Below are 25,631 nucleotides of genomic sequence, written 5' to 3' on the forward strand. Positions count from 1 at the left end.
CGGTTTCATAACAAGGGTCCAGCAAAGAGATTCAATTACACCAAGAATGGCCCCTTTTTAGCCAATAGATGCCACTTACAACTTTAAGAAAACGTTTCATTTTCCGTTTTCTTATGAGTTTAATTCTATAATTTGTTACTAAATGGATAGTGAGACTCCATTTGTTGATAAATACTTTAAAGTTTAGGACTTGAGTAAAAGCTTGTTTCTACCTGCATTTTAATATATATAAACTAGACAAGGCAGGTGGAATGTGGAAAAATATTGCATAAAAGCAGCATTTTGAGCTTTTAAATGAATCTGAACACATATACATATAAAGTACAGGAAGAAATTATTTGATGCCAAATAAATAATTACCTTTGAACCTCACATGTAATTTTTCTGCAGCTATTTGAATTAAGTAAATAAGCCAAGCTCCTGAAATATAATCTATGTTTTAAATTGCGTTTTGGTCCCCCACTTAAACAACATGTCATAAGCAGTATTGTCTGATTCAAGTTAAGTAATGTGGCTGCGACTAAATGGCGAGGATAAAGTACCCCAAATTATTTGATTAGCTGCGACTTTTTTGTCACCGTTTTTTAGAAAGACCACATTTCCGACAGCCCTTGAAGCCAGCAGGAGTCCTCCCAGTCAGATCTGGCTGAACGTGACGAGCCGACTCGGAGCCGAGCGAGGTTTCCTGGCGGAGCTGCGGAGGGAGCAGGAGTTGAGCGGGTTTGTCTGTCTGTCTGTCTGTTCGTGTGTCTATCCGCCGCCGCAGTCGCTGTCTGCCTGGGATATAAAAACAAAACAATACACCCCCGAAAACTCATCTTTACGGCTTCAACGGTCTGGAGACGGCATCCACGGCTATGGACCCATCGATGTCCTCCTGTTATCCACACTGAGCGACGTTACTCCGTCGGATGCTCCAGTGCCCAGAGGAGAGGAGGAGGAGGAGGGGGTATCCCTATCATTTTTCGACTGCCAGGTGAAATAATTATATGATATAATGTGTGTGGGGTGGACGCTTGGGTTGTTTGTGTGAAAAGGGTGATAAGGAGGGGGGAGTGGGAGTCGTTGTTTGGGGGGCACGGGCAGCGGGTTTGTCTCGAGCCTGGAGCGGAGGTTAGCACGCTAGCTAGCTGCAGTTAGCGGACTGCTGCTGCTTCGTCATTCGCCGGGCTGGGAAGGATGCGGCGCTGGGATGCTGCCGCTGCTGCAGCAGCAGGGAGGGGAGGGCCAGTAATGGTAACTGTACCGGCCGTCTGGCTTCGGCCCATCGTCCTTATGAACTACACCCCCAACCTCCCGTTTCCCCCCCTCCCACCTCTCTTCGTTGCGCCCCCCGCCTTCATAAACCACAGACTCTCGTTTCAGTTCAGGATGAACAAACAAAAATCGCAGATGATAGATACCGGAGTGGTTTCATCAGAGAAATAACACCACTTCCAACAGCTTGACTGCCGGACTGTCAGTTAGCCAGCTATGCTAGCCAGGCATTGAACTGGCTGACCGGCTAAGATTAGCACTAGCATCACCCCCCTCACCCTCCCCAGCTAGCATCCCTGGCTAACCCGCATCCTCCAGCCGAGCCATCACAGGCCAACCACACAACCACCTTCCCATCCTGCCGTCTCACACCAGCTATTTCATCGCCACTAACAGTTAGTAATCGGCATAAGAGCCGTTGCCAGACATTTATTCACGGCTCGCCCATTAAAATATAATGGAGCACGCCAAGCGGATGTTGTTATGTAACAGATAATGACACCACACGCCCTTGAAACAAAAGCTGTTGTTTCAGTATTTGTTTGTTTGTGTGTGTGATGCAGGGCACAATCATGAACAATAAATCACAGACAGGGGAGGGGGGAGTGTTTGTCGCACCGAGGGCCGCAGCTCTGAGCCGGCTTCTGAAATATACAACCCCTGCTCCTGTCAGCCATTGTTTTTGTTGTCATTGGAGATCTCAGCATTTGTTTTCCAGCGCTGGATCTTCCCAATGGTGCTTGTGTGAGCCATGCATTGAAGCAACATGACCAGTCGGTCATCATAACACAACCAGTACCATATGTTGTTTGAATGCTGAAATGTGAATGATTATTGTCAGTATAAGGCATGCGATTTTTACCCACAATGTGTTCGTTTTTTTCATATGAAAGAGAAGCCACTGATGTGGGAATCAGGTTTTATTGTTAAATTACTTGTAAAATGATAGCAGAGGTGGACCTACTAGTCTCATCTCATGTTGGGTACTGGCATATAGGAAATTCAGTTACTTGTGAGACATTACAGTGACAAACCTTTATGAATCATCATCATCATCACTGCATCTGTAAAACTGATCAGGAAAACAATTATCTCTAAGGTCATTTGTCAGAGCATTCAGATAGCTCTGTTCAGAGGCAGTTCAGTGTGATCTTCATAAGGAACAGAATTGCATTACAGAACCATTTAAAGCTAATTGTAGTCCCTCTGTTTATAGTCACTGGGGTGATATAATTTAGCATATAGATATCCATTATCTTTCTGTGTTTAAAGTGGATAATTTGACAAATAAATTGATATAATAAGTTCTTACATTCTGCTAACCTGAATTGGATAAGTGGTTAAGAGCAATGGCTGGGTCTTATTAAGGCTTAAGCTGAGGGACAAGTTTTGGCTCCAAGGAGCTATATTACAGTTGCACACAGTTAGTTGCTCTAAACATGAGTTTATTTTTTTAATTGTATGATTTTGCATTCATTTACAAAACATCATCATGGAAAATGTCTTTATATGCACCTGTGAAAGTAATTTCAGGTAATATGCTGAAATAGTTATTGTAATGAAGCAGTGTTAAACTATACACGTGTTCAACATTTTAACATGCATACATCCATTATTTCACTTGATAGTGTTGGTTCTGTAAATGTAGTCTAAGTATCAGTGATGTAGAGATTGGGGCTCTGTAGGGGCCATCAGTTGCAGGACTCCTTGTTCTTTTTGCTTGATGCATCTGGCTGGATGTTTGAGCTTTGAGTTTGAGCTGCAGCATGAATTTGAGATGATCAGATGCCTTCTTGAGATCTTTACATGATGGAGAAGAATCTAAACACTTTAAATACCCAAACTTTTGCATAATAAAGTTATACTATTAAATGTCAAATATTTATCCCATACATGTTATCTCAGATCCTATGTTGCCTCTGAATGTGAGTCAAGGAGCTGATGCTGGTGGGGTTTTTTTTTTTTTTTTCATTGTGTTTTTGGTAGGGCTGCACAAACTGTTCAAAAATTCACAAGCACACAGAAAAAAGTCCCAATAGCTGAAGCTGCTAAGGATTTTGAAGTTCCCTTTCTGATCCATGGGAAAAGGACAACTTGTTTTAACCTCTCTTTTTAAAAATATGTTTAAATTTAGAATTGGGGGGAAAAAAAGATAACTTTGGAAAATACTGCCGTGCATTTAGATATATAAACATCAATCAACAGGGCCAATATTTGCCAATAGAGATATTCAACTAAAACTATATATTGTAACTAGGGCTGTTCGATATAACGATATATATCGGTGACGATATAAAAACGTCTATGGTTTCATATTGCGCTATCGTTTGTTTCGTAGTGTGGCAAAATATAATGTTTACGGCAATATTTTTTCATCGTTTTGATGGTCACTGTAGTGGTTATATTAATTTGTTAAAGTTCTCTCTTTCTCTTATATTTAATATGACCACACTATGGACGGACAAGCGACTGTTTTTACGCGTTGTCGTTAGCAACCACCACGGTAAAACAATGGCGTGGCTCCACTGTCTGCTTGTTTTGCATATTAACCTTTCACAATAAAGCTCAAGATCCTGTTGAGACTTTTCAAAATAAACGAAATCCCGTGAAAGAGTATGCAGTGTTTACGGATGAGAAGCAAAAAAGAGGCGTTAGGTGCTAAAAAATAAACCTTAGACTCAAACGTTAGAACAGGCTTTTCCCCGCAGCACGCCGTGTAATAAATACTCGCAAAGAAAACGGCGGCTGTTACAACTTATGTCTAAAAATGTATAGCTTCATGCATCGGCTAAAAGTCATAACTCCAGGGACACGACGCCCAGCTGAAAACACTTCATGCAAGTCGAGCTGCCCGAGATTCACAGAATTTACAGAAAATTTTACACTTTTGTGATTTATATCGTTATCGGGATGATAGATGTCTTATATCGGGATATGAGATTTTGGTCATATCACACAGCCCTAATTGTAACTAGGGCTGCCACGATTAGTTGACTAGTCACGGTTACGTCGACGAATAATTTAATAGTCTTAGCGACGTTTGAAGCTTTGTAAGATCCCAAAAGATGCAGGAAGAAGTAGTAGGATTTAAGAGTGTAATAGCGGACTGAAACAGAAGATTGCAGCACTGCATGTACAAGGATGCCAGCTGCCGTTACACCCCGAAGAAGAAGTAGCTCTGTCCCAGAATTCATAGCGCGGCCCTGCTCAGTTTTCAACAATGGCGGCAGCTAGTTCGTTTTAATATTACTCTTATTATTCTTTTTGGGTCACAAAATAAACGTTTAACATATTTTCAGGCGAGAATGTAGCTGTGTAAACATCAAATACCTGCTCAGTTTATCAAGACACCACATATTTTCAAAAGCGCTCCGACGTTTTCGATAGCTCGATAGCTAGCCGGGGTTCAAGGCTCACTAGAGCCGGTGAGAACACCGGACTCCCGGCAATCGTTTTCAAACCCACTGCCGTCTTTCGCGGCGGTGGGTATCATGTTTAACCTGAAAGGTATTATGTTAAACATGATATATAAGTCACTTAGATAACTTAAAAATGTTATTGTTTGGCTTTTTTTAGTATTTTATTTGTTCCTGAGTAAATCGGTTTGGCTGAGATTAAAGTTATAGTTTTTACACAGCTGAATAAACGTCAAGCAGACAACTGATTATCAGAAGTGTGAGATGCTCGAGAATATACTCCGGTGTCCTGTTATATTTTAGATAGCAAGGAGCAGACGGCTGAGTTTATTAAACTCCACCAAAACAATCTGCAAATGTCATTAAAATTTAATAAATTGTCATCTTGTCTTTATTTTTTAGTTAGCACATACCTTAAACACTTAAAGCTGTAAGCTAATGATAGTTATATAAGAGCAGATGCTACTGGTGCAATAAGCTGTACGTTTTACGTCCAATGGATGCAAGATCTGATTAGTCGACTAATCGCAAAAATAATAGGTGATTAGCCGACTATCAGAATAATCATTTGTGGCAGCCCTAATAGTAACAAAAAGAACTGACAGTTACACATCCATGGATCTGTTGCTGCTCAGTGTTATTTCTAAAAGTCTCAGAAAATCTACCAGAACTACTGACTAAAATGTCTAGTTAAAATCTTCCACAGGTGTTAAGTTGGTTTGAAATCGGGTGGATTAAGTAACTGTACTTATAGCTGTCCACATTTCATTTTGATTCAAAATCATATTTAGATGGCGGCCTGCATGTAACATTTTTAGGGAAGACTAGCAAGTTGTCCTTTATGGAAGCTGTGTCAGTAGGATTGAGGAGATCCTCAAACTATTCCTTCAATTGCCCAACTAAATTCTCAGTTGAAGCCAGCAGGACCATTTCCTCACTGTATAAAGTACCATGAGAGCATGGTACTGGTTCAACAATTCTGTTGAACCATTATACAACTTAGGAGGGCCTAAGTTGTATAATGGTTCAACAGAATTGTTTGGAGGCCAATCAAATGTTTTGCTCCATGGCCTCACCAAACTTTTCCCACAGCTGAGTTTTTGCTTTTGTCACTGCCAGAGTTTCAGTCCACTTTGCCTTTTGGTACTTGCCAGGTATCTCAGGAAATATACGATCTAACAAAGTCCTATGGGACGTCTTCTTTAATTCAAATTTCAAATTCAAATTCAAATTTTATTTGTCACGTACACAGTCATACACAGTACGATATGTAGTGAAATGCTTGGACAACTGCTCGTGACCTAAAGAAAACAAAAAAGGAAAAGGCTATGAATAAGATAGGAAATAAATATGAAAAATTAAAAAGGGTAAATTTAACTAGGAAGGAATAAAATATAAATTAAGGTTAAAAATGAAATAACTGTACAACACAAATTAGAATGAAGGGTAAATTTAACTGGGAGAATAAGATAAAATATATAAATTAAAGTTGAAAATAAAATAACTGTACAACAAAATACACAATATAGAACTATATAAGAATGTATGAAGAAATATAATAATATACACAATACAGCAGCATATACACAATAACAGCAGCATATACACAATAACAGCAGCGTGATTTAAGTAATGAAGTGAAAACAATGTCCAGAATGTCCAGTGTGTGTAAGAACTGTATGTGTGGGTCAGTACTGTGTGGTGGTGTGATTGAGAGACCGTATCGCCTGCGGGAAGAAGCTCCTCCTTAGTCTCTCTGTGTTGGTCTTCAGGGAGCGGAATCTCTTTCCTGACCTCAACAGAGAGAACAGTCCTGTTGTTGGGATGGCTGAGGTCCTTCACGATCTTCCTGGCCTTGGTCCAGCACCGCCTGCTGTAGATTGAGTGCGGGTCAGGGAGCTCGGAGCGGATGGTGCGCTCAGCTGACCGCACAACCCTCTGTAGAGCTCGTCTGTCCTGCATGGTGCTGTTCCCGAACCAGGTTAAGATGTTTCCCGTCAGGATGCTCTCTATGGTGCACGAGTAAAAGTTCCTGAGCACCTTGGAGGGCAGTTGGAAGTCTCTCAAGCGTCTGAGGTAGTAGAGACGCTGACGGGCCTTTTTCACCACGATGTTGATGTGACAGGACCATGACAGGTCCTGCGTGATGTGAACTCCGAGGTATTTGAAGCTGTCCACTCTCTCCACTGGGCACTCGTTGATGACGGGGGTCTGGTAGTTCCTCTCCTGCTTAGTGCTGAAGTCCACTATCAGCTCCTTTGTCTTACTGACGTTTAGAAGGAGGTTGTTCCTCTGGCACCAGTTCTCCAGATTCCTAATCTCCTTCAGGTAGGCCGTCTCGTTGTTATCAGAGATCAGGCCCACCACGATGGTGTCGTCAGCAAACTTGATGATGGTGGTGGAGCTGGTAGTGGCCACACAGTCATATGTGTACAAAGAGTACAGCAGGGGGCTCAGAACACACCCCTGGGGGGCTCCAGTGCTGAGAGTGGTGGAGGCTGAGACATGTCCGCCCATCCTTACTGCCTGTGGTAATTCAACTGTTCCTTTCACATTTGGTGTCTGCTCTCTACTTAGGAGGTTGCCACGATGACAGGCATCAGCTACCTCACAGCCACAGCTCTGTACAGACACCTCAACAATGGAGGTGTGGAATGCAGTCCATTAAGAGTCAACCAAACTTGCTCATGGTTCTTCCCCAGCTGAAAGCTGTTGTTCCATGTCTCAACATCTAGTTTCAAAAGGCAGAAATCAGACTGTTAGGGCCTTCACCTATAACTGCACCCTGACTTGCATAGCACTGGACCTGCTCTTTGTCACTGTGCATAATTTTTTATGAACAGAATAATTTGGTGAAGCCAAGTGGCAGAAGGTCTTCACTTTGGTGGCCTCAAAATCTTATCATTGCTTTTTGGAGTAGTTTAAGTAACTTGGTGTCTTGTTCATAGGTGAGGGAAGTGTTTGATTGATGAATGGATTGGTACTGCTTCTGCAGTAATGGAGACACTCATTGTGGAAAACTGAGAGCTGAGCATTAAAGCAAAGCTGTCAATTTACCAGCTGGTCTGCATCCCCATCCTCAGCTGTGGTGGCAAGCTTTGGGTAGTGACCAAAAGAATGAGATTGAGGATATAGACAGCTGAAAGTTTCCTCCAAAGCGTGGCTGGGCTCTTCCTTAAGCCCTTTTTCCGTTGCTACCTACTTGAATTGGCACAAAGCAACTCGAGGCGGCACAACTTGTTTTCCATTACAATCGAGTACCACTTAATGTGCATGGGGTTGTTATAGCAACATGGCTGAACATCCCGTGTCGTCATTTGTATGTGACATGAACAAAGGTGGATGTCAAGGCGATGTTATACCTGCTGCTCGGTCTGTGGCTTTTTGTCAGGCTCAGCACCACGGTGTTGTTTCTGTGTGGGCATTTCCCTTGTTGCCAGGTACCAGGTTCTGTCATCTGATGGAAAACCCTAAAAACCGTGTCGAGCTGTACCGAGCTGACCCGAGTAGGTACTAATGGAAAAGGGCTATTAGAGATGGGGTGAGGAATTCGGTTAATTAAGGTCTCAGAATAGAGATGCTACTCCTCCACATCGAAAGGAACCGGTCATCTGACTAGGGTGCCTCCTTGGTGCCTCTTAGGTAATGTATTCCAGACATGCCCCACGAGAAGACCCCCTGGCTGATTTGGAAACCTCCGGAAGAACTGGAGTAGGCGGCTGGGGTAAGGCAGGTCTGGGCGTCTCTGCTTGGACTGGTGCCCCTGCAACCCAGCTGCAGACGAATTGCAGTGGATGGATGGACTATTTAATCCCCAGAGAGAAATAGTCTCTTTAGCCGCAGCTAACTGGATCTGATTTATTTTGACATGATATGCAAACTCCCAACTCCTTTTCTAGTTAAACTGGAAAAACTATTTCACTGTATTTAAATTTTATATAGAAACAGTTTTATCCAATTGTTTAGCTGTTCTATGAAATAATGTAACAGCTGTTGGTGTATTGTACATTTTCACACTCAAGACTAACAATTTATCTTGGGAAATCAATGAATTAAAGTAAATAGTAGCCGCTGCCTTTTTGTTGTTGTTAACTTGACATAAGTTTGACACAATGCAGATTGTTCTAGAAACAGAAACATATGTCCCATTGTTCTCAATTAACTTGTCATATTTACTGTAAGTCTTATTTACATAAACAAGCAACATTCTCACAACTGTGAAGTCCTACCTAAGAACAGAGAAGCCTGTTGGTATAGTCAGAGAAGGTTATGAGGGGTAGGATGGAAAAATGTGAGGATGGATGAAAAAGGTGAAAGAAGAGAAATAGAAATAGGAAAAAGAATCAAAGTAGGGGCTGGTGAAGAAGAAGGGGGCGACAGGAGTTGAAAAAGTGAGGCAAAAGAATTAAAATGAATGAGGGAATGAATGATGGAGGAAAGCAGGAGTGAGAACTGGGGAGGGAGGGAGGGAAGGAAGGAAACCGGTGAGACTGGGAGGTCCTGGAATTCTGTGTGGAAGGAGGAAAAGTCAGCCAAGGGAGAGATGGATGGGGAAACTGAATGAAGGACCGGAGAAAGAGAAAAAAACTAGTATACCTAGTCAAGAAATGATGAAGAGAGGGACAGAATGGGGAGGGGACAAGAGAGGAAGAACATGAGTTTGTGAGGAAGAGAAGGAACATGACAAGAAAGGACTAAAGGAAGTAAAAGAAAGTGAGAATCATCAGGAAGTTGATAGCAGGTAAATGATAGATGTCTTGATGCATGCTCAATCATCCAGGCAAGCAAATCCTGAAAGGTTGATTCTGCTCATCTGGACGTAGCATTTTTCCCACTGAAAACGTTACGCCCAGATGAACAGAATCAACCTTAAATAGTAGTTGGCATAGAAAATGGGAGAGGAGAGAATGAGATACGTGAATTTCCTTCACTTAAAGGTGAGTGAAGAGAGACAAAGGAAAGAGAAGATGAAAAAATTACAGAGCTGGGAACCAGAGACATGAAAGAAATAGCAAATTGTCTGGCAAGGGATGTAACAAAGGAAACAAGGAAAAGGTTGGAAGGAGTTAAGGAGGCAGGAAGCGTGCTAAGGTTCTGAACAATGAGTGGTTGCCTGCTGTGTTTGCTGTGAGAAGGAAACTATCCACTGACCTGCTGTGGGGGTTTTTTTTTTTCTTCTTCTCAGTTTTCTCCTTTCTCTGTCGTTGTTTCCTTCCAGGCTGACTCACTACTGGACCGCCTGAAAACTGAAGAACTCTGAGAGAACAAGAGAGTGAAGGGAACACTGTAAAAGAGGGAGTGAGAAGAAAGGAAGGAAGGAGGGAGGGAAAGAGGGAGCAAGAAAAGTAAAGACGGTGAGGAACACTAGACGGGAAGAGAGGCAGCAGGAGAAAGTCAGGTTGGGTCAGAAGGGCAAGAGGAGGAAAGAGTAAGTGATAGTGGACAAGAGAAGTATAATTATTCATCTATTAGGCAGTGAGTGGAAGAATTTAAAGTCTGATGAGAATAAGTCAAGCGGTCAGACGGACAGCTGACTGAGCTTCAGACAAACCCACTGTCCTGCTAACCCTCCAACAACTGTCCCTTCACGGTCACCATACTGGGAGAGCTGGGAGAACTGGTCACGAGGAGAAGCCACCATGAGCGACCAGAACGTCGTCAAGGAAGGCTGGGTCCAGAAAAGAGGCAAGTTTTCCTTCTTTTTCTATTAGGAATTCTAAACTCTGGTCTTTAAAAACACATCTGGCAACCTTGTAGCTTTGAGCATTCCAAATAGAGCTGCAATGAATTGAATGGTGATTTGATAATGGATTCGATTTTCAAGCAAAAACGTAGTATTTATTTGTTATGCTTATCCTACATTGCAGTAAATTGAAGAAATAATTGGCAGGTTAATCAATGCTAAATTGTAGACCTAGTGAAGAATCAGACCTGCAGTGTAACCAGAGCCTGATGTGTTATTCCTCTGTTGTGTCCCACAGAGTTACACTGCTGTCCAAAGTTGTCATTCCCATATACACTAAACTCTCGTCCCAAATACCTGTTAGAGCACCAAATGTGGATTAATCTTAAAAATAGAACTGGGAGGTTTATTAATTTTTTGCAGACAAAGTCATGGTGTGAATATGTTTGAGTTTTCAGCACAAAAGTTGTTAGAAACCCACCTGCACAGGAGTTAAACACAATTAATATAATGCTATTCACTGCTGTACTGTTAATGCATGTGCACCTCTGTGCAAGGAGGAAAGATGAAGGAGATGGAGAGACACGTGGGATTGTTTTGAAGGGAAAGCAGTTGGTATGCTCTTAAATTCTAGCAGAAGAGCAGAAAATCATATTGATTACTGTTTATATACAGTGATCAATAGTTTAGCCTACCCTGATTTGTTAACATAAGTGGATGGACATCAGTTGTACAAGTGAAATACTATTAATTTAATTAGTTTCTTAACATTTGCCTGGCTTGTAATACATTTGTAAAACAGTCGTATCCAGTTATTGGCACAAACTTTGCCTTTTCTCTTTTTAGTTACACCCGGGATGCTGATGCGTTGCTAATTTTATTAGAGACCAACTGTTTTTTTAAGTTAGTTGTTATTCTGTTATGACCAATATACTTTTGAAGTGATACTGAAAAAACTGTCAGTTTCAAAGAACATACATTTCACTACTAAATGTAGTTAAATGCCTGTTTATTTGTGCTTTTGTTATATATTATTATATTGTTCTGTTATAATTAACCGTATTTCACTTCAACAAAGTGCAATCTTTGAGCAGTTCTGCAAAACTGGGAAAATGCAATCATTTATGTCATCATAGAAATAGATCATGAGGGCTGTGGGATATGACCAAAATCTCATATCCTGTTATGAGATGTTTCTCATCACGATAACGATATATATCACAAAATAGCGCTTTTTCTGTAAATTCTGTGAATCTCGGGCAGTTCGACTTGTGTGAAGTGTTTTCAGCTGGGCGTCGAGTGTTTTGACCGATGCATGAAACTTTGAGTATTTATTGCATGGGATGCTGCGGGGAAAAGCCTGTTCTAACGTTTGAGTCTAAGGTTTATTTTGAGCGCCTGACGGCTCTTTTTTGCTTCTCATCTCTCCATTCACATGATTCTTGTGTAGGTGGTAGAAGAGATTTGTCGTGTTTGAGTCCGTTGTGGGGACCGGTTTGAGGCATAATTTGCATAGTACAGTTTTCTGGTCCCTGTCGGACATTTCATAACCAAACCATGTCCATGCAACAGAGGTAGCCCCTTGTTTAGGAATAAGGTCCTCGATTTGTTTTGACTGGTCTTTCTGTTTGGAGCTACCTGGTTCTGGCTCGTCTTCACTGGCCATGGTGGTATTCTCCGTGCCCTGATGAAAAAATATTGCCGTAAACTGTGTATTTTGCGACGCCGCGAAACAAACAACAGCGTATAATATGAAACAATAGATGTTTTCATTTTGTCGACCGATATATATCTTCGTATCGCACATATCACACCTGTAGTGAAAAGGACTAGGATGTCTATAAGAAATATTATTAATTTCCTAACCTGCTTACTTGAATTACTCCACTCAAATGGTATACTCTGCATTCATAAATTATTAGATTAGTTGAGTGTAACTAACTTGTAGTGGTGTTTGGATCTGCAGCCTTGTTGCAAGATAAGGTTCATGTTGTCTGTGCAGAATGTGGCTTTATGCCCTTTTAATCTGACTCAGCCTACCTATGACTAGCACAGTGAACTGACTGTTGTAGAGTGTTTTAGAGCTGCACTGTTTCACGGGGCTCTCATCTGTCTTACTTTTCACATTATTTGTTAAGAACTTTCTTTCACAGAAGCGAGAGGGGAATGGAGGGTGCTGCTGTCTGTGGTGGGTAGCGCAAGGTAGAGTAAGATCTTAGAACCAACAGCAACTGTTGTTGCACTTGAAAAAAGTCCTAATTGTCTCATTGACTAGTTGCTCACTTTGCTTCTGGCTGTTTTACTTATTAAACGTATAAACCAATGATTATTATTATTACTAATTTGTTTTTAAGATCAGTTCACTGCTAAGAGGGCTTAAAAAGACACCGCTTGTGCTTTTCAACACACCGGCTTCAGTCATAATAGATTTGTTTTTATCCAGCTATGTGTGGACATGGCCTGAGCCACCATGCCAGTTTGAAGCACAGAACCTCCAAACAATGGTTGTTTACCTGCCAGACATTGAGCAGTGAAGGCAAGCTTTGCAGGGCTGCAGCCCAGTCTGAACTGCACTTCGCTGGTGTGTTTTATTTCCCACACTGGTTTTTGTGTTTGTGTAAGTGTGTGTGTGTGTTTGTGTTTGCTGAAGGTGGGTTTGTCTGGTATGAGCTCAGGGCTTTTGGCTGGCAGGCAGGGGGAAGTTTCTCAGTGGCACTATGAGCATACAGAGGATGACCTAACACTCTGGTTCCTTCCTATCTGGCCCCCACAAGTCCCTGAATTGTTTATTGCGCCTCTGTGTGTTCTTATAATTCAGCCTTAATGTCCGTCTCAGGGACGCTGTCCTCACAAGCTCTCTGTGTTGTTTCAACATCAAAACTCAAGAGTTCACATTAAGTTCAGGAAAGTTTGGACACAGTTTCCACACTACATATTAGTGGGCGTGGGGAACACACATTTTTACATATAGCTGGTTTAAAACAAAGCAGAGGAAGCACAGTTTTGCACTATAGCTAGTTTTCACAGAATGCAAGTAAAATGTTTCACATATCAGTTAAATTTTCTAATCTAATTTGACAGATGTTAAAAGGGATCTGTTATCCTCTCCTTCATTTTTTCATATCTGCTGCTATAAAGGTAGAAGTTTATATTAAACATTGCTGAAGATAAAAAATAAAAAAAAGACTTTAGTGTCTCTACAATGTTTCCCTGTGAGCCAAAGACTTGGGCTTCAGGCTGTGTGCGTGTGTTTTTATTTCTTTGCTTGTTTGTTTGTTTGTTTTTTGGGGGGGGAGGGGTCTACTTTTGGATTCAGTGATGTCACATTGCTCTGGCTGTTGGCACAGAGGTCCCACCAACCTGTTGTTTAAACCTTTTAAACCTTTTTGTTAATCAGAAGGAAGGGGGCTTACAGATAGGGTGACCTTAAAACAAGAGAACCTTAAATAGCTTGTTTAAAGAGGATGGACTAAAGAAGTTGTAAATGAGTTGGAAGTTCCCTCTCCTGGGAGTAAGGAAGAGGGAGGCCAAGCAAGACCAGCTGAAGCTGCAAGTTGTTTAATGTGATCAGGTATAGATTTAAACTGTAACTTAATGGGAAATCATTCAGTTTGAAAGGTCAAGTAGGGCAGGACCAGACAGTACACATTTTGAAGAGATTTATATGAGTAATAGCTCAACTGATATAAAAAATGTAGTTCTACTATTCCACTGTACAAATATCTGGACATACAGCATGTTTCTGTTAAGCAGAGATGTGGACTGTTGAGACAAAAAATACATTCAAAAACCTTTCTCCAGCTTTAAAGGTGTAGTATGTAAAATCTCACCAATGGGTGTCAGATTGATGACAACAATCTGTTTTCCCTCCCAATTCAAGTGCACAATCCTAGCTATGCTGGCCACTCTAGGACAAAGAGCTGTTCTTGCCACCGTTCATCTGTAATGCATGTAGGCTGTCAGTCTACTGTTTACCTCAGCTGACAATATGCTGCATCACCATGTTTGTTTACTCTGAATGAGGCTGTAAAACGTTCAGATATCAATTCATGATTCAGTGAAGCTCGCGTGTTTACATTAGCTGGCATAATTTTAGCCTATAACTAGCTGTTAATGTTTAGCAAGCTAAGTGTCAGCTGCTTAGAGCCAGGAGGGTTCCCCGTTTAATCTGCTGACAGTAATTGCGACAATGTCGAGTTTGTTTTTTCTAATAAATGACCCCCACTAAAATTGCTTACTTTACCCTTAAAGTAGAGCTGCTGTCAGCGGCAGTTGTCTTACTGACAGAGATATTTGGTGTCTGTCTCATGCCGAAGCCTTTATCCTTCCCATAAGACTGTTTTTGTTTTTTTGTTTTTTTTTTCTGAAGCCTTGTGAGTCATCACATGTCATAGTTTCTTCAGGGTTTGACTTGTTTGATAGACCATAAAGAGGTTCAGATATTAATCACTGATATCACAGTTCTTTGTTAACTCTGCTGCTAGTATGACTCTCTAATTTATCAAGATATAAATATATATAGGATGTATCCATGGTAGATGGTAAATGGCCTGTGTTTGTATAGCGCTTTACTAGTCCCTAAGGACCCCAAAGCGCTTCACACATCCAGTCATCCACCCATTCACACACACATTCACACACTGGTGATGGCAGCTACGTTGTAGCCACAGCCACCCTGGGGCGCACTGACAGAGGCGAGGCTGCCGGACACTGGCGCCACCGGGCCCTCTGACCACCACCAGTAGGCAACGGGTGAAGTGTCTTGCCCAAGGACACAACGACCGAGACTGTTCAAGCCGGGGCTCGAACCGGCAACCTTCTGATTACAAGGCGAACTCCCAACGATCGCCCTATGTACCCAAGTAACATGGATACAGCACAGCATAATTACAGCATTTGTTGTAATTATGTCACAAATTGATGACTCAGAATAGCAGGGAAGCAACACATAAATTGTTATATGGAGTTTGGGGGTGAAGCTAAAATGAGAGTAAAACAAAAAATGACACAAAATAACAATTACTAGGTTTTAAAGTGATGACTTGTTTGTGACTTGGCAGACGTTTTTAATCCTAGTTGAAAGTGTAATCTCTGGATCTTTCTGAACTTGAATAGCATTCCCCAGCTATCATTAGTTTAGTGTGAGGTCTTCATGATTAAAACACCAGTAAATAAAAGTCCAAAGTGGTCTTAGTGGTAATGTGTGGATTAGGAGCTGGCACTGGTACTTAATTCTATTTTATAGAACAGACTTATGAAAGGTTTAAAAAGACGTGATAGTACCAGGGTATGAGCTGTTGGTGCCATTTTTATCTTTTATTCCCTACCTGCAGGAGAGTACATCAAGAATTGGCGACCACGCTACTTTCTGCTGAAGACAGACGGCTCTTTCATCGGCTACAAGGACAAACCACAAGACTCTGACCTGGCCTACCCACTCAACAACTTCTCTGTAGCAAGTAAGCCATGAGTGGATCATCGCACGTTTCAAACATCGCTAACTTTGTACGACTCAACACATCTCTCTGTGTGACTGTCAGAATGCCAGCTGATGAAGACGGAGCGGCCAAAGCCAAACACCTTTATCATCCGCTGTCTGCAGTGGACGACAGTCATCGAAAGAACTTTTCATGTTGACACTCCTGATGAGAGGTGAGCTGTCATCTTACAAATTCCTGTATTTCACTATTACAGCAGCCTTGGATAATGAAGAAGATCCTTCTAAAAAAGAAAAAAAAAAAAAAAAAAAGTATACATCTTAAGGAAAAGGAGAAAAAAATATTACAGAAGTTACGTAGATTCTGTTTAAATAACTTTGTCTGATTTATAGTTAAAAATAATGTCCTTTTGATACTTGTTATAGAGCCTCAATACATTCTTTCATATTTTTAACTTCTTAAGCCTCCAGCGGGGCCGGAGCTGAAGTTTAGCTGACCAAAGGCAAGATGTAGGGTGCGCTGCCCTGTCTGTGTTCTTCGCAGGGAAATTTAGAATCACAAATCAATCTAAACCTGAGAGGCTTGAATCCAGAACCTTCTTACTATGAGGCACCACACCACTGTTCAACCCCCCCTCCTTCTGAAACAAGTATCTCTCTCTTTAAGTGAACTTTCTTCTGATTGGCTTTGATATTAAACGCAGATCTACGAAGGCAGATCGGTAAGGCTTCCGTGTTCACAGAAATACCTCTAGGGATGAAGTAATCATATTAGCAATATCCTATCTCACTGACATAAAAAGCCAAGAGTAGGAGGAAAAAAATGCAGCGTTTAGAACAGTGTGCATGTATGACAGAGAAAACGGAAATGCATTGCAGCTCTTTTAATGTAAATAATTTATTAGATTGTGGGCTTCCATTGACTGTGTGTATTTATTATGAAGAAAAAATAAATAATATTTAATAAAAAGATATGAGAGTCATTACCTAATATGAAAAGAGTGGGTCAGATTATGGAAATGGTTGAATTAAATTGTAATTACTTTACACAGCAGGATTCAATCAACACAATGAGAAGACAGTCAGGAAGTGAGTGGGACTGAGATGGAAAGTCAAGTTTTGCAAGTAAACACTAAAAAAATGTACGCACAAAGACCTGATACCTGATGTGAAATGATTTGTTACTAACAACATTAAACTAAAAACACATGAGTGGGGGTGGTTTTATCACAGATTTGGTTGGTTTTGAGGATGGTGGATCGCTGTGAGAGACCCTGAAGAACAGTTTGTTTTGACCAAGTATATCCAAAAGGTTCCTTAAAAAGTTTTAAAAGGCAAGAAAAAAATGTAACAAACATCTTAAGAAAATGTCTTAAACTGAACACTGAGGACTCTAAACGATGCAAGACAAAGAAGTCGGAGTTTCGGAATTTTTTTCACGTTGCATTTTAAAACAATTGCTCACATTTATAAAGATTGACAGAGTGCCACTTGGATTATTAACATACAGATCAGGATAGAATTCACAGTTCATCACCAGTGATTCTGTTCTTACTCACCATTGTATCTCATATTTAGGCCCCCAGCAAATTTTTATTTATAAGACTCTGCTGTAAAGATTTCATGCTTACCTTTGATCCTTGATTGAATTTAATCACAGTATTATTATGTAGTTGTTTTTCTCAGGTTTTTTTTTTTTTACGTTTTTCTGCAGACAGATTCTTCTTGAAAAAGAGGCGTCAGTCTCCAAGAGATTACCTGTTTGAATTAACAATTTATACTACTACTACAAATCTTGAGAACTTGACAAAAAAATGTGCAGCCGGAAGCTGTCGAACTAAAGAAGAATACTTTGCAGAGTGACGTTATGAAAACTTTAACCTTTCCTATACGGAAGGCATATAGTTTAATTTAACCATCTTTTTAAGAAATTTAGAAAATAGACTTTTGACGTTTAATCTATGATGTTGTTTCCACGTATCTCCTACAGGGACGAGTGGGCTGAGGCCATCCAGATGGTAGCAGAGTCACTAGCCAAGCAGGAGGAGGAGGGCATCTTGTGCAGCCCCACCTCCCAGATTGAAAACGTCAACGAGGAGGAGATGGACACCTCCATTAGCCACTACAAACGAAAGGTAGAGACTGCTTCAATTCTCATTTCCAGCTTCATACTTTTATTGCTGGAACTGTCCTAGAGTAGTTTTTCATGAGTTACAGTTCAAAATAATCCTTGTTCATCATATGCTGGGCCTTGAAGCACGCCCACTCTCACCTGAAACAAGCTGTTTTAGCTTGCTTCTTAATCTCTTTAGGCCAGCGTCCCTGCTGATTGAGTGCCTCTAAATAACGTAAAATCTGAACAGCAAGATATCTGTGTCTGCTCTCGTTTTTTCATCTGAAACAGAGTGTTTAAAGCAGTGTGAAACCTGAGCTTTTGGTTCATCTGGATTACTGCTACACACACTGACCTAATTTCCGGAAACCTGAACATCCACTGTCGTACCGCTACAAATATGACAGAAAATAAGAAGAAGCATAGAAGTCCAACTGTAATAAAGCAGTTGAGGTTAAAACACTGTTCTTTACTTGCAGTATCAAGGACTCACAATACAAAGTGCTTGTGGGATATACAGTAAAAATCAGTATTGTTGATCTGACCATTCTTCTATGTCCCAGTTTGTGAGCTGACTGGTTTACTTTAAGCATATTGCTTTGAAGATGAAGTGTACTGAAGACTGGAGAAATGCTTATGACAACTGTTTCCTGATATTTCTTTCCACAGACAATGAATGACTTTGACTATTTGAAGCTTCTGGGCAAAGGCACTTTTGGTAAAGTCATTCTGGTGAGGGAGAAGGCGAGCGGCACCTACTACGCCATGAAAATCCTCAAAAAAGAAGTCATCATTGCCAAGGTCCTCTTTTAAATGATCAGCCTTATTGCTGAATAATTCAGTAACGAGGTGTATTTTTTGAATCTACTGTTACATATTTGACTAATGTAATCTGAATCTAATTACAGCATGTCTGCCTTCTAATATTTGGTGTTTTGCATTTGTTAGATGAAGCACATTCATATCAAACATTCTCTCAAATTTTAGATTTCAGCTCAGTATTGGCTTGATCTTTTTAGAGACGAGCTCCTTTTTACTCCTCACTAATCATTGCTCTTTAATCTTTTTGAACAGGATGAAGTTGCTCACACTCTCACAGAAAGTAGGGTTTTAAAAAATACTCGGCATCCATTCCTAACTGTAAGTATGGTAGATTGCATGTATCATTGCACCACATACAGGCACTTGTCCTGCTAGGAGTTGTGTGAACCAAGTTGTAATTTACATTTTGTCCAAACAAGCTATGACTACTAGCATCTGTGCAGAGACTCTTAAGAAATGTTGTGAAGAGTAACAGCTGGAAAGATGCACTCGATTCAAAGAGCTTTTGTGTTGCGTTTGAAACAAATGGCGCGTCTGGGTTTAAAATATATTTCAATATTTTTCACAGTCTCTGAAGTATTCATTCCAGACAAAGGATCGGCTGTGCTTTGTAATGGAGTATGTCAACGGAGGAGAGGTAAGAAGTCACTCAGAGACTTTTTAAATAGCACTTTGATGAGAGATGTTTTCGTTTAACATACAAGGATTTTTAAAAATTATTGAATAATGTTGATTAACATGACAGTATGAGATTCAAAGTGCTTTCAGAGCAAGCAGTCTCTCACTAGATAGTGTTACGTTTCACTGGGAAACATGTTGGACTGGGAAGTCTGAACTTTTGTGGTTCCATTGTGGTAATAGTTTCATCATTTTAAAGCACGAATCAGTTCAGGGTTTATTTAGTTTATTTTATGACCATAAAGTGACAATTATGATATATAAAATGATTTTAAGCAACTTTAAGTGTTTGTAGATTTTTTTTAATTCTATCTATATTGAATCTATTAAATGTGTGAGTGACATGGAGACTTGGTCTCCTTTATAGATTTGCTTTAAAAAGTTATTTATTACTTTTTAAAACTGGCTTGTGTATATTTGTACATTTTATATATTTTTTCTCTGTTAATACTGTCCATATGCATATAGTGCTGCAGAACTGTGCCCCCCCCCCCACCCCCAGCATGTTTGCACTGAGTAGGAGATGCTCTGTATCTCATTGTACAACTGTATAGTGACAATAAAGGCATTCTATTCTATTCTATTCTATTCTATTAAACTGAACAATGATTCTGCTTTTGTTTGGACTAAAACTGTGTGTAATTCAAAGTTGTTGTGTTTGCTTGCTGAAGCTATTGAGTCATGATTTCACCAAGTGAATTATCACTTGATAAGAGAAACATATCTAAACTGCATGAATTCTTATTGTTTCCCTGTCCACAGCTATTTTTCCACTTGTCAAGAGAGAGAGTTTTTTCAGAGGACCGCACCCGTTTCTATGGCGCTGAGATCGTCTCTGCTTTAGATTATTTGCATTCTGCCAAGATCGTGTACCGTGATCTGAAGGTAAAGTACACCTGCTCTGTGTGAGATCTGAGAAGTGTCCGTTATTATTCTGAATTTCCTGCTTATTAAAGGATACAGTAAAGGTTAATGGGTTTTATTCTTCTCCTCAACTACTCATCAGCTGGAGAACCTCATGTTGGACAAAGATGGCCACATCAAGATCACTGACTTTGGTCTCTGCAAAGAAGGCATCACTGACACTGCCACTATGAAAACCTTCTGTGGAACACCGGAGTACTTGGCTCCTGAGGTCAGCGGTCACACCAGATACACATAAAGACTATTATCTGAATTTTGGGTTTCAGATGTTGACAAACCTTCCTATGGCTATAAAAAAAACAAGAAAGAGAGCATAAGATTAAAAAAACAAAACCAAATTTATCCGGTTTGTCCTCTGTAACAAATTCAGGAAGGAAACTGTTTTTCGGATCCTCTGTTTGTCTGTGTGTCACCACCCAGCAACTACCAGGTCCAATGTGGAAGTGCCCTAGGAGGCAGTTCCTCTGATGAAGGGTTTTCTTTCCAGTGGGTAACTGATCTCACTTCTTTTAATGTGGTTCTCAGTGGAGAACTAGAAAGTTGTTTGCTTCATAAAGAGGATATGAAAGAGGTTATCACACAGTTAAAGGTTGAAAAAAAAGATTTTTTGTGAAGTTCTCAGTTGAGCTAATCATAACGATAGTGGCCTCGTGGCTTTTAATATAAACAGTCACTAGAGGAGAACCTTTTATGTAGGGCTTCTTCTGAATGAAATACAAATGGGGCTAGTGGGAGCAATACAGTAAAAGGGTTTTTGTGTAAATCCTCAGGTGCTAGAGGACAATGACTATGGACGTGCAGTGGACTGGTGGGGTTTGGGCGTGGTGACATATGAGATGATGTGCGGACGCCTGCCCTTCTACAACCAGGACCACGAGAAGCTGTTTGAGCTCATCCTCATGGAAGAGATAAAATTCCCACGAACCCTGTCAGCTGACGCCAAGTCACTCCTGTCAGGGCTGCTCATTAAGGACCCCAACAAACGGTATGCATGCAAATGTAATTTTGATCAGCTTACCTGTGCAGTGAAGTTCTTTTTATTGCTAACTGCCCTGTCCTGTTTAGACAGAGTCCCCTTATTGACACAAAGACTCTCTACGAGTCCTGACTTCACTACTGACTTAGCTACGAATGGAAAACCTGCTGACTGTCTGAGGTTCACTCAGCGGTTTTCTGTCACTGATAGCACACTTAAAATGTACAGGTGCAACAGGCCTTTCTGTCAGGTCTTTTCAAAGGGATAAGAAAACTAAGAAAACCAAATTTTAACCAACATTTTTTTTTAAAACTGTATGAGAGATGTGCTTAATGTGGCAGGCAGGCAAATGCAGCATGCAAGTTGCACTTCAACCAGGTGCATTTTGCTGCTAGCAGCATTTCAAAGCCTCAGCTTTACTTTTCTAAACATACCTCATGTCATTGTGGCTAGATAAATTAATCTTTATCTTAGGGCTGCACGATTAATCGTTAGAAAATCGCGATCTCGATTCATGCTTATGTGCGATCTCATTTCCAAATGACAACGATTTAAAAAAAAAAAAAAAAAAAAAGATGACGATTGTACCGCATTTTGATCCGGGACGTAATCTGCATGAAAACAAGCGCTCACTCTTCCTGCTCAACAAATGACGAGGGCGGAGCCTTATACCACGTGATACAGAAGCTGTGCCGTGTGATGCTAAAATTAGCAGGAAAAAACCACGGAGAGCACGTCAGGGATGAGGAGAAAGTGACAGGAGAAAATCCGTCCCGGTCAACCACCCAAACATCAATAACGGGAACCTTATACAGCGCTTCCCTATACCCGTCGACCTTCCCGCAGGCACAAAGAAATTACGGAGGCTATCACTTATCACCTGACCAAAGATATGGCTCCCATCAACACTGTGCAAAACGAGGGATTTAGGAGAATGATCAACACCCTAGACAAACGCTACACAGTGCCGTCCCGCAACTATTTTTCTATTGTTGCACTACCTGCTCTGTACACGCAGCGTCGAGCAACGGTGGAGACGGAATTTCAAGCAGTACAACATTTTGCGGCAACCACAAAACGTGAGACATTTGTTGTTTTTATGTTTATTTATTGTTTTTATGTTCAGTCTCAACTGTTACGAAGTTGATGTGCAGTTAATAAGTGCAATAAATATTTATACTGGAAAAGAGAATCGTGAACTCAATTCTAAGCCAAAAAATCGTGATTCTCATTTTATGCAAAATCGTGCAGCCCTACTTTATCTTCTCTGACCATAAAACCTTTCTCCAGAAGGCATTTGGCTTGTACGGGTGAAAATCAGCAAATTATAGTTTTGCTTGAAGCTGTCGATTTTGGAGCAGGTGCTTCTTTGTTGGTCAGTACCTTCTCTGTCCCTGGCAATGTAAAACTTATTATTATTTTGTGTTCCAGTAGTTTCCAGTTAATGGCAGGCTTGAGCCTCTGTGCTTCCTCAACATCCTAACTTTACCTAATTTCAACTTGAGGTGGAATTTGCGTCTCCTGCCAGACTTTGGCAAAGTGGTTACATATCCAGATAACATGTTCTTACATACAATTGCTTAAATTAATAATCTTGCGCACACTTGATGAGAGCACAAACTCTCTTTATGTTAATGGGTGCCCAGCTAAAATGTTCTCAGGCAAAACCAGCTGGTGGCTGCGTTCAAGTTTCCACTCTTATCATCCCTGAAGCATTTTCTGTGTCTAACGAAGACGCCAGTGAAAAGAGGCTACTGCAGCTTCACTGAGCGAACTTGTTCACCCCATCAAGTTATTTTGGGATCAGTAGCAGGTGGATATTCTGGTTCCATTGATGGAGACTTTGTGAGAGCGCTATTTGATGTATGACTTTGACGCCATCTCCTTCTTATTCTGTGTGTTGGTTGACAGGTTGGGCGGTGGACCGGATGACGCTAAGGAGATCATGCGGCACAGTTTCTTTGGCACAATCGACTGGCAGGACGTCTACGACAAGAAGGTGAGAGCAGGATTTAGCTGCTAGACGTCATCGTCACTTCAATCGAAATCGATTCAAACAGTGTTTCTGAGGTATTCTGGTATCAGGGTTACCGTATTTTTCAAAAGAAGTCTGGCTGACATGTAAAATCCAAAATGGAATGAAAAGGACAAAACATTACCTCATCTTTATTTCATTTGAACACTATAACACAGTCAGACAAGTACCACCAGGTCGTTTTATACATATTTGTATGTTGTTTTTTTCTCAACTTGAGCTTTCATAATAACGTGTCCACCCAGGCCTCCCATGTGCGTATTGGAGACACAGACAACAATATGGTTTCAAGTTTTAAACTGATTTTGTTCCCCAGTTCTTCTGTGTTCACATTTGGACCAGGAAACTGTATTCCCTTGAAATTTGCCTTTTTTGTACGTCTAATGAAGAAACATAACACACTATGTAGTCTGGTGATAATTTCTTTGTATTAGTGTATGTTAGACTATCTAAAAGTTTAGAACTCACCAAAATAATTTTAATAAAGTAAAAAGAAAAAAAAGGCTCTAAATGTTTGATTTGAGTTCTGTTTAAGGTGAACAAAAATATCTAACCCTAACTGTAAAAAATGCATGACCTAATTAGAAAAGGTGAATTTTAAGCCTAATCTTAAAAGTACAGAGGGTGTCTGTAGTCTAAGGGTAAAATGCTCTATTAAAATCTGTGTTATATTAGCACGACTGATAAAAGTCATTTGACAAAAAAAGTGTTCCTTCAGTTGAAACGACAGCATATGTGAAGCTGTTTGAAGACTGAACCCCTCAGTGATACAACACCACCGCTCTCTGCTTTCTGTCCGTCCCAGTTGGTACCACCCTTCCAGCCTCAGGTCACCTCTGAGACAGACACGCGCTACTTCGATGAAGAGTTCACAGCACAGACCATCACCATCACTCCACCGGAAAAATGTAAGTGCACATTCACTGTAATTTATTGCATTGTATTAACTGACTGAGATGACACTGCCAGCAGCTAGTGTGAGTTTAGCGTGTTTGCATGGCACTGGCTCTAAACACCAACTGCAAATGAAAACAGTATTAGTATTGGACACACTGAATATTTCAGGAGTCGGGATAACTGCCGTTAAAGTTTGTAAGGACAACCTTACTGTCCATAATTGGAACATTCTTATGTTTTCCTGTTTGTGTTTTTACAGACGATGAGGACGGGATGGATGCAGCAGACAACGAGCGAAGGCCTCATTTCCCACAGTTCTCCTACTCGGCCAGTGGCCGAGAGTGAGCTCCAGCCCAGCCAGGCAGTATCGTCCCCATTTGTGGCCATTTTGAGGAAAACGCGTAGCCATTTTAGGAAAAAAAAACAAAAAAAAAAAAAACACCAGTCTCCCCTCTTTTTCTTCTTCTCTGCCTCCTTGCAGAGGGGGAGAAGTCTTTTTAGGGACTTTAAAAGAGGTTTTTGCACAGTGGGATAGACTCCAGCCGGTCTCCCCACACTAAAAAATAAGTCTCCTACATTTTCAGCGCTATTTACTGCAGAAGGCAATGTTTTTGTTATTTTCTTTTTCTTTCTGTCAGTATTAAGTTGTCGACCCAGGTTGCGTTAATATTTTTGTTTGTTTGTTGTTTCTGCCCATTTTTTGTTCTTCTTTTAACTTTTTTGCACTTGGTTTGGAAGAGCCGTTTTAGGGAACAAAAAACCAAAAATGTTGCCTTATGTGTGCAGATGTTTTGCATCATACCTACAGGGTGGTGTTTTTGTTGTTTTTGGGGATTGGGATTTTTCATCAGGGGAGAGGGTGGGTGGGTTCTGGGATGTGAAAGGTCATAAATAGTTGAGAAGAAGTGCATGGCTCATGGTTCACTCATTAAAAAAGAAAAAAAAAAAAAAAACTCTTCCTCGTACATTTGCCATGGCAGCGCACATTTCCCAAATCCATGGTGATGAAAATCACAGTGAGCCTACAGATTACAAAAAACAAACAAACAGAAAAGAGAAGCTGAAAGATGAGAATATATCATTCCTTTCATTCGTCGCAGTAACTTCCCTCTTGTTTTATTTTATTTTTGCGCTTTTTTGAAGTTACTTTGAAACAAGAAACACTAAACTGCCAGAAACTGCACAGTTCACTCAGGCGCCACAGAGCACAACCGCATTCAAACTCAGCTTAACCGCTCCAGCTTTCCACAGCCGGCAGGGGAACGAGGCCTTTCTCTGCAGCATCGCCGCTTCTCCTCCTCCTCATCATCCACCTCTCCTCTTTTTTTTCTTCTTCTTCATTGTAGCTGTAGGACTAGAATGGAATGGATGTTTACACAGGGAAACATGGCTT

The 25,631-nt window shown here is 40.7% G+C and overlaps 1 protein-coding gene across 1 annotated transcript; it reads left to right on the plus strand.

Annotated features, from left to right (window-relative positions):
* Positions 1–646: 646 nt before the first annotated feature.
* On the plus strand, positions 647–24,669 carry akt3b (v-akt murine thymoma viral oncogene homolog 3b). Its single transcript, XM_040004214.1, has 14 exons — positions 647–976; positions 9,892–10,358; positions 15,690–15,815; positions 15,897–16,008; positions 17,784–17,928; positions 18,576–18,707; positions 18,981–19,046; positions 19,297–19,365; positions 20,169–20,291; positions 20,413–20,541; positions 21,101–21,315; positions 23,218–23,305; positions 24,147–24,249; positions 24,498–24,669. Exons 2-14 carry the CDS (start codon positions 10,313–10,315, stop codon positions 24,581–24,583), a joined length of 1,440 nt encoding a protein of 479 aa, XP_039860148.1. The 5' UTR covers positions 647–976; positions 9,892–10,312; the 3' UTR covers positions 24,584–24,669.
* The last annotated feature ends 962 nt before the right edge of the window (positions 24,670–25,631 follow it).

The sequence above is a fragment of the Simochromis diagramma genome, unplaced genomic scaffold (genome assembly GCF_900408965.1).
Source record: "Simochromis diagramma unplaced genomic scaffold, fSimDia1.1 OVJJ01000565.1, whole genome shotgun sequence".
Taxonomy (NCBI): domain Eukaryota; kingdom Metazoa; phylum Chordata; class Actinopteri; order Cichliformes; family Cichlidae; genus Simochromis; species Simochromis diagramma.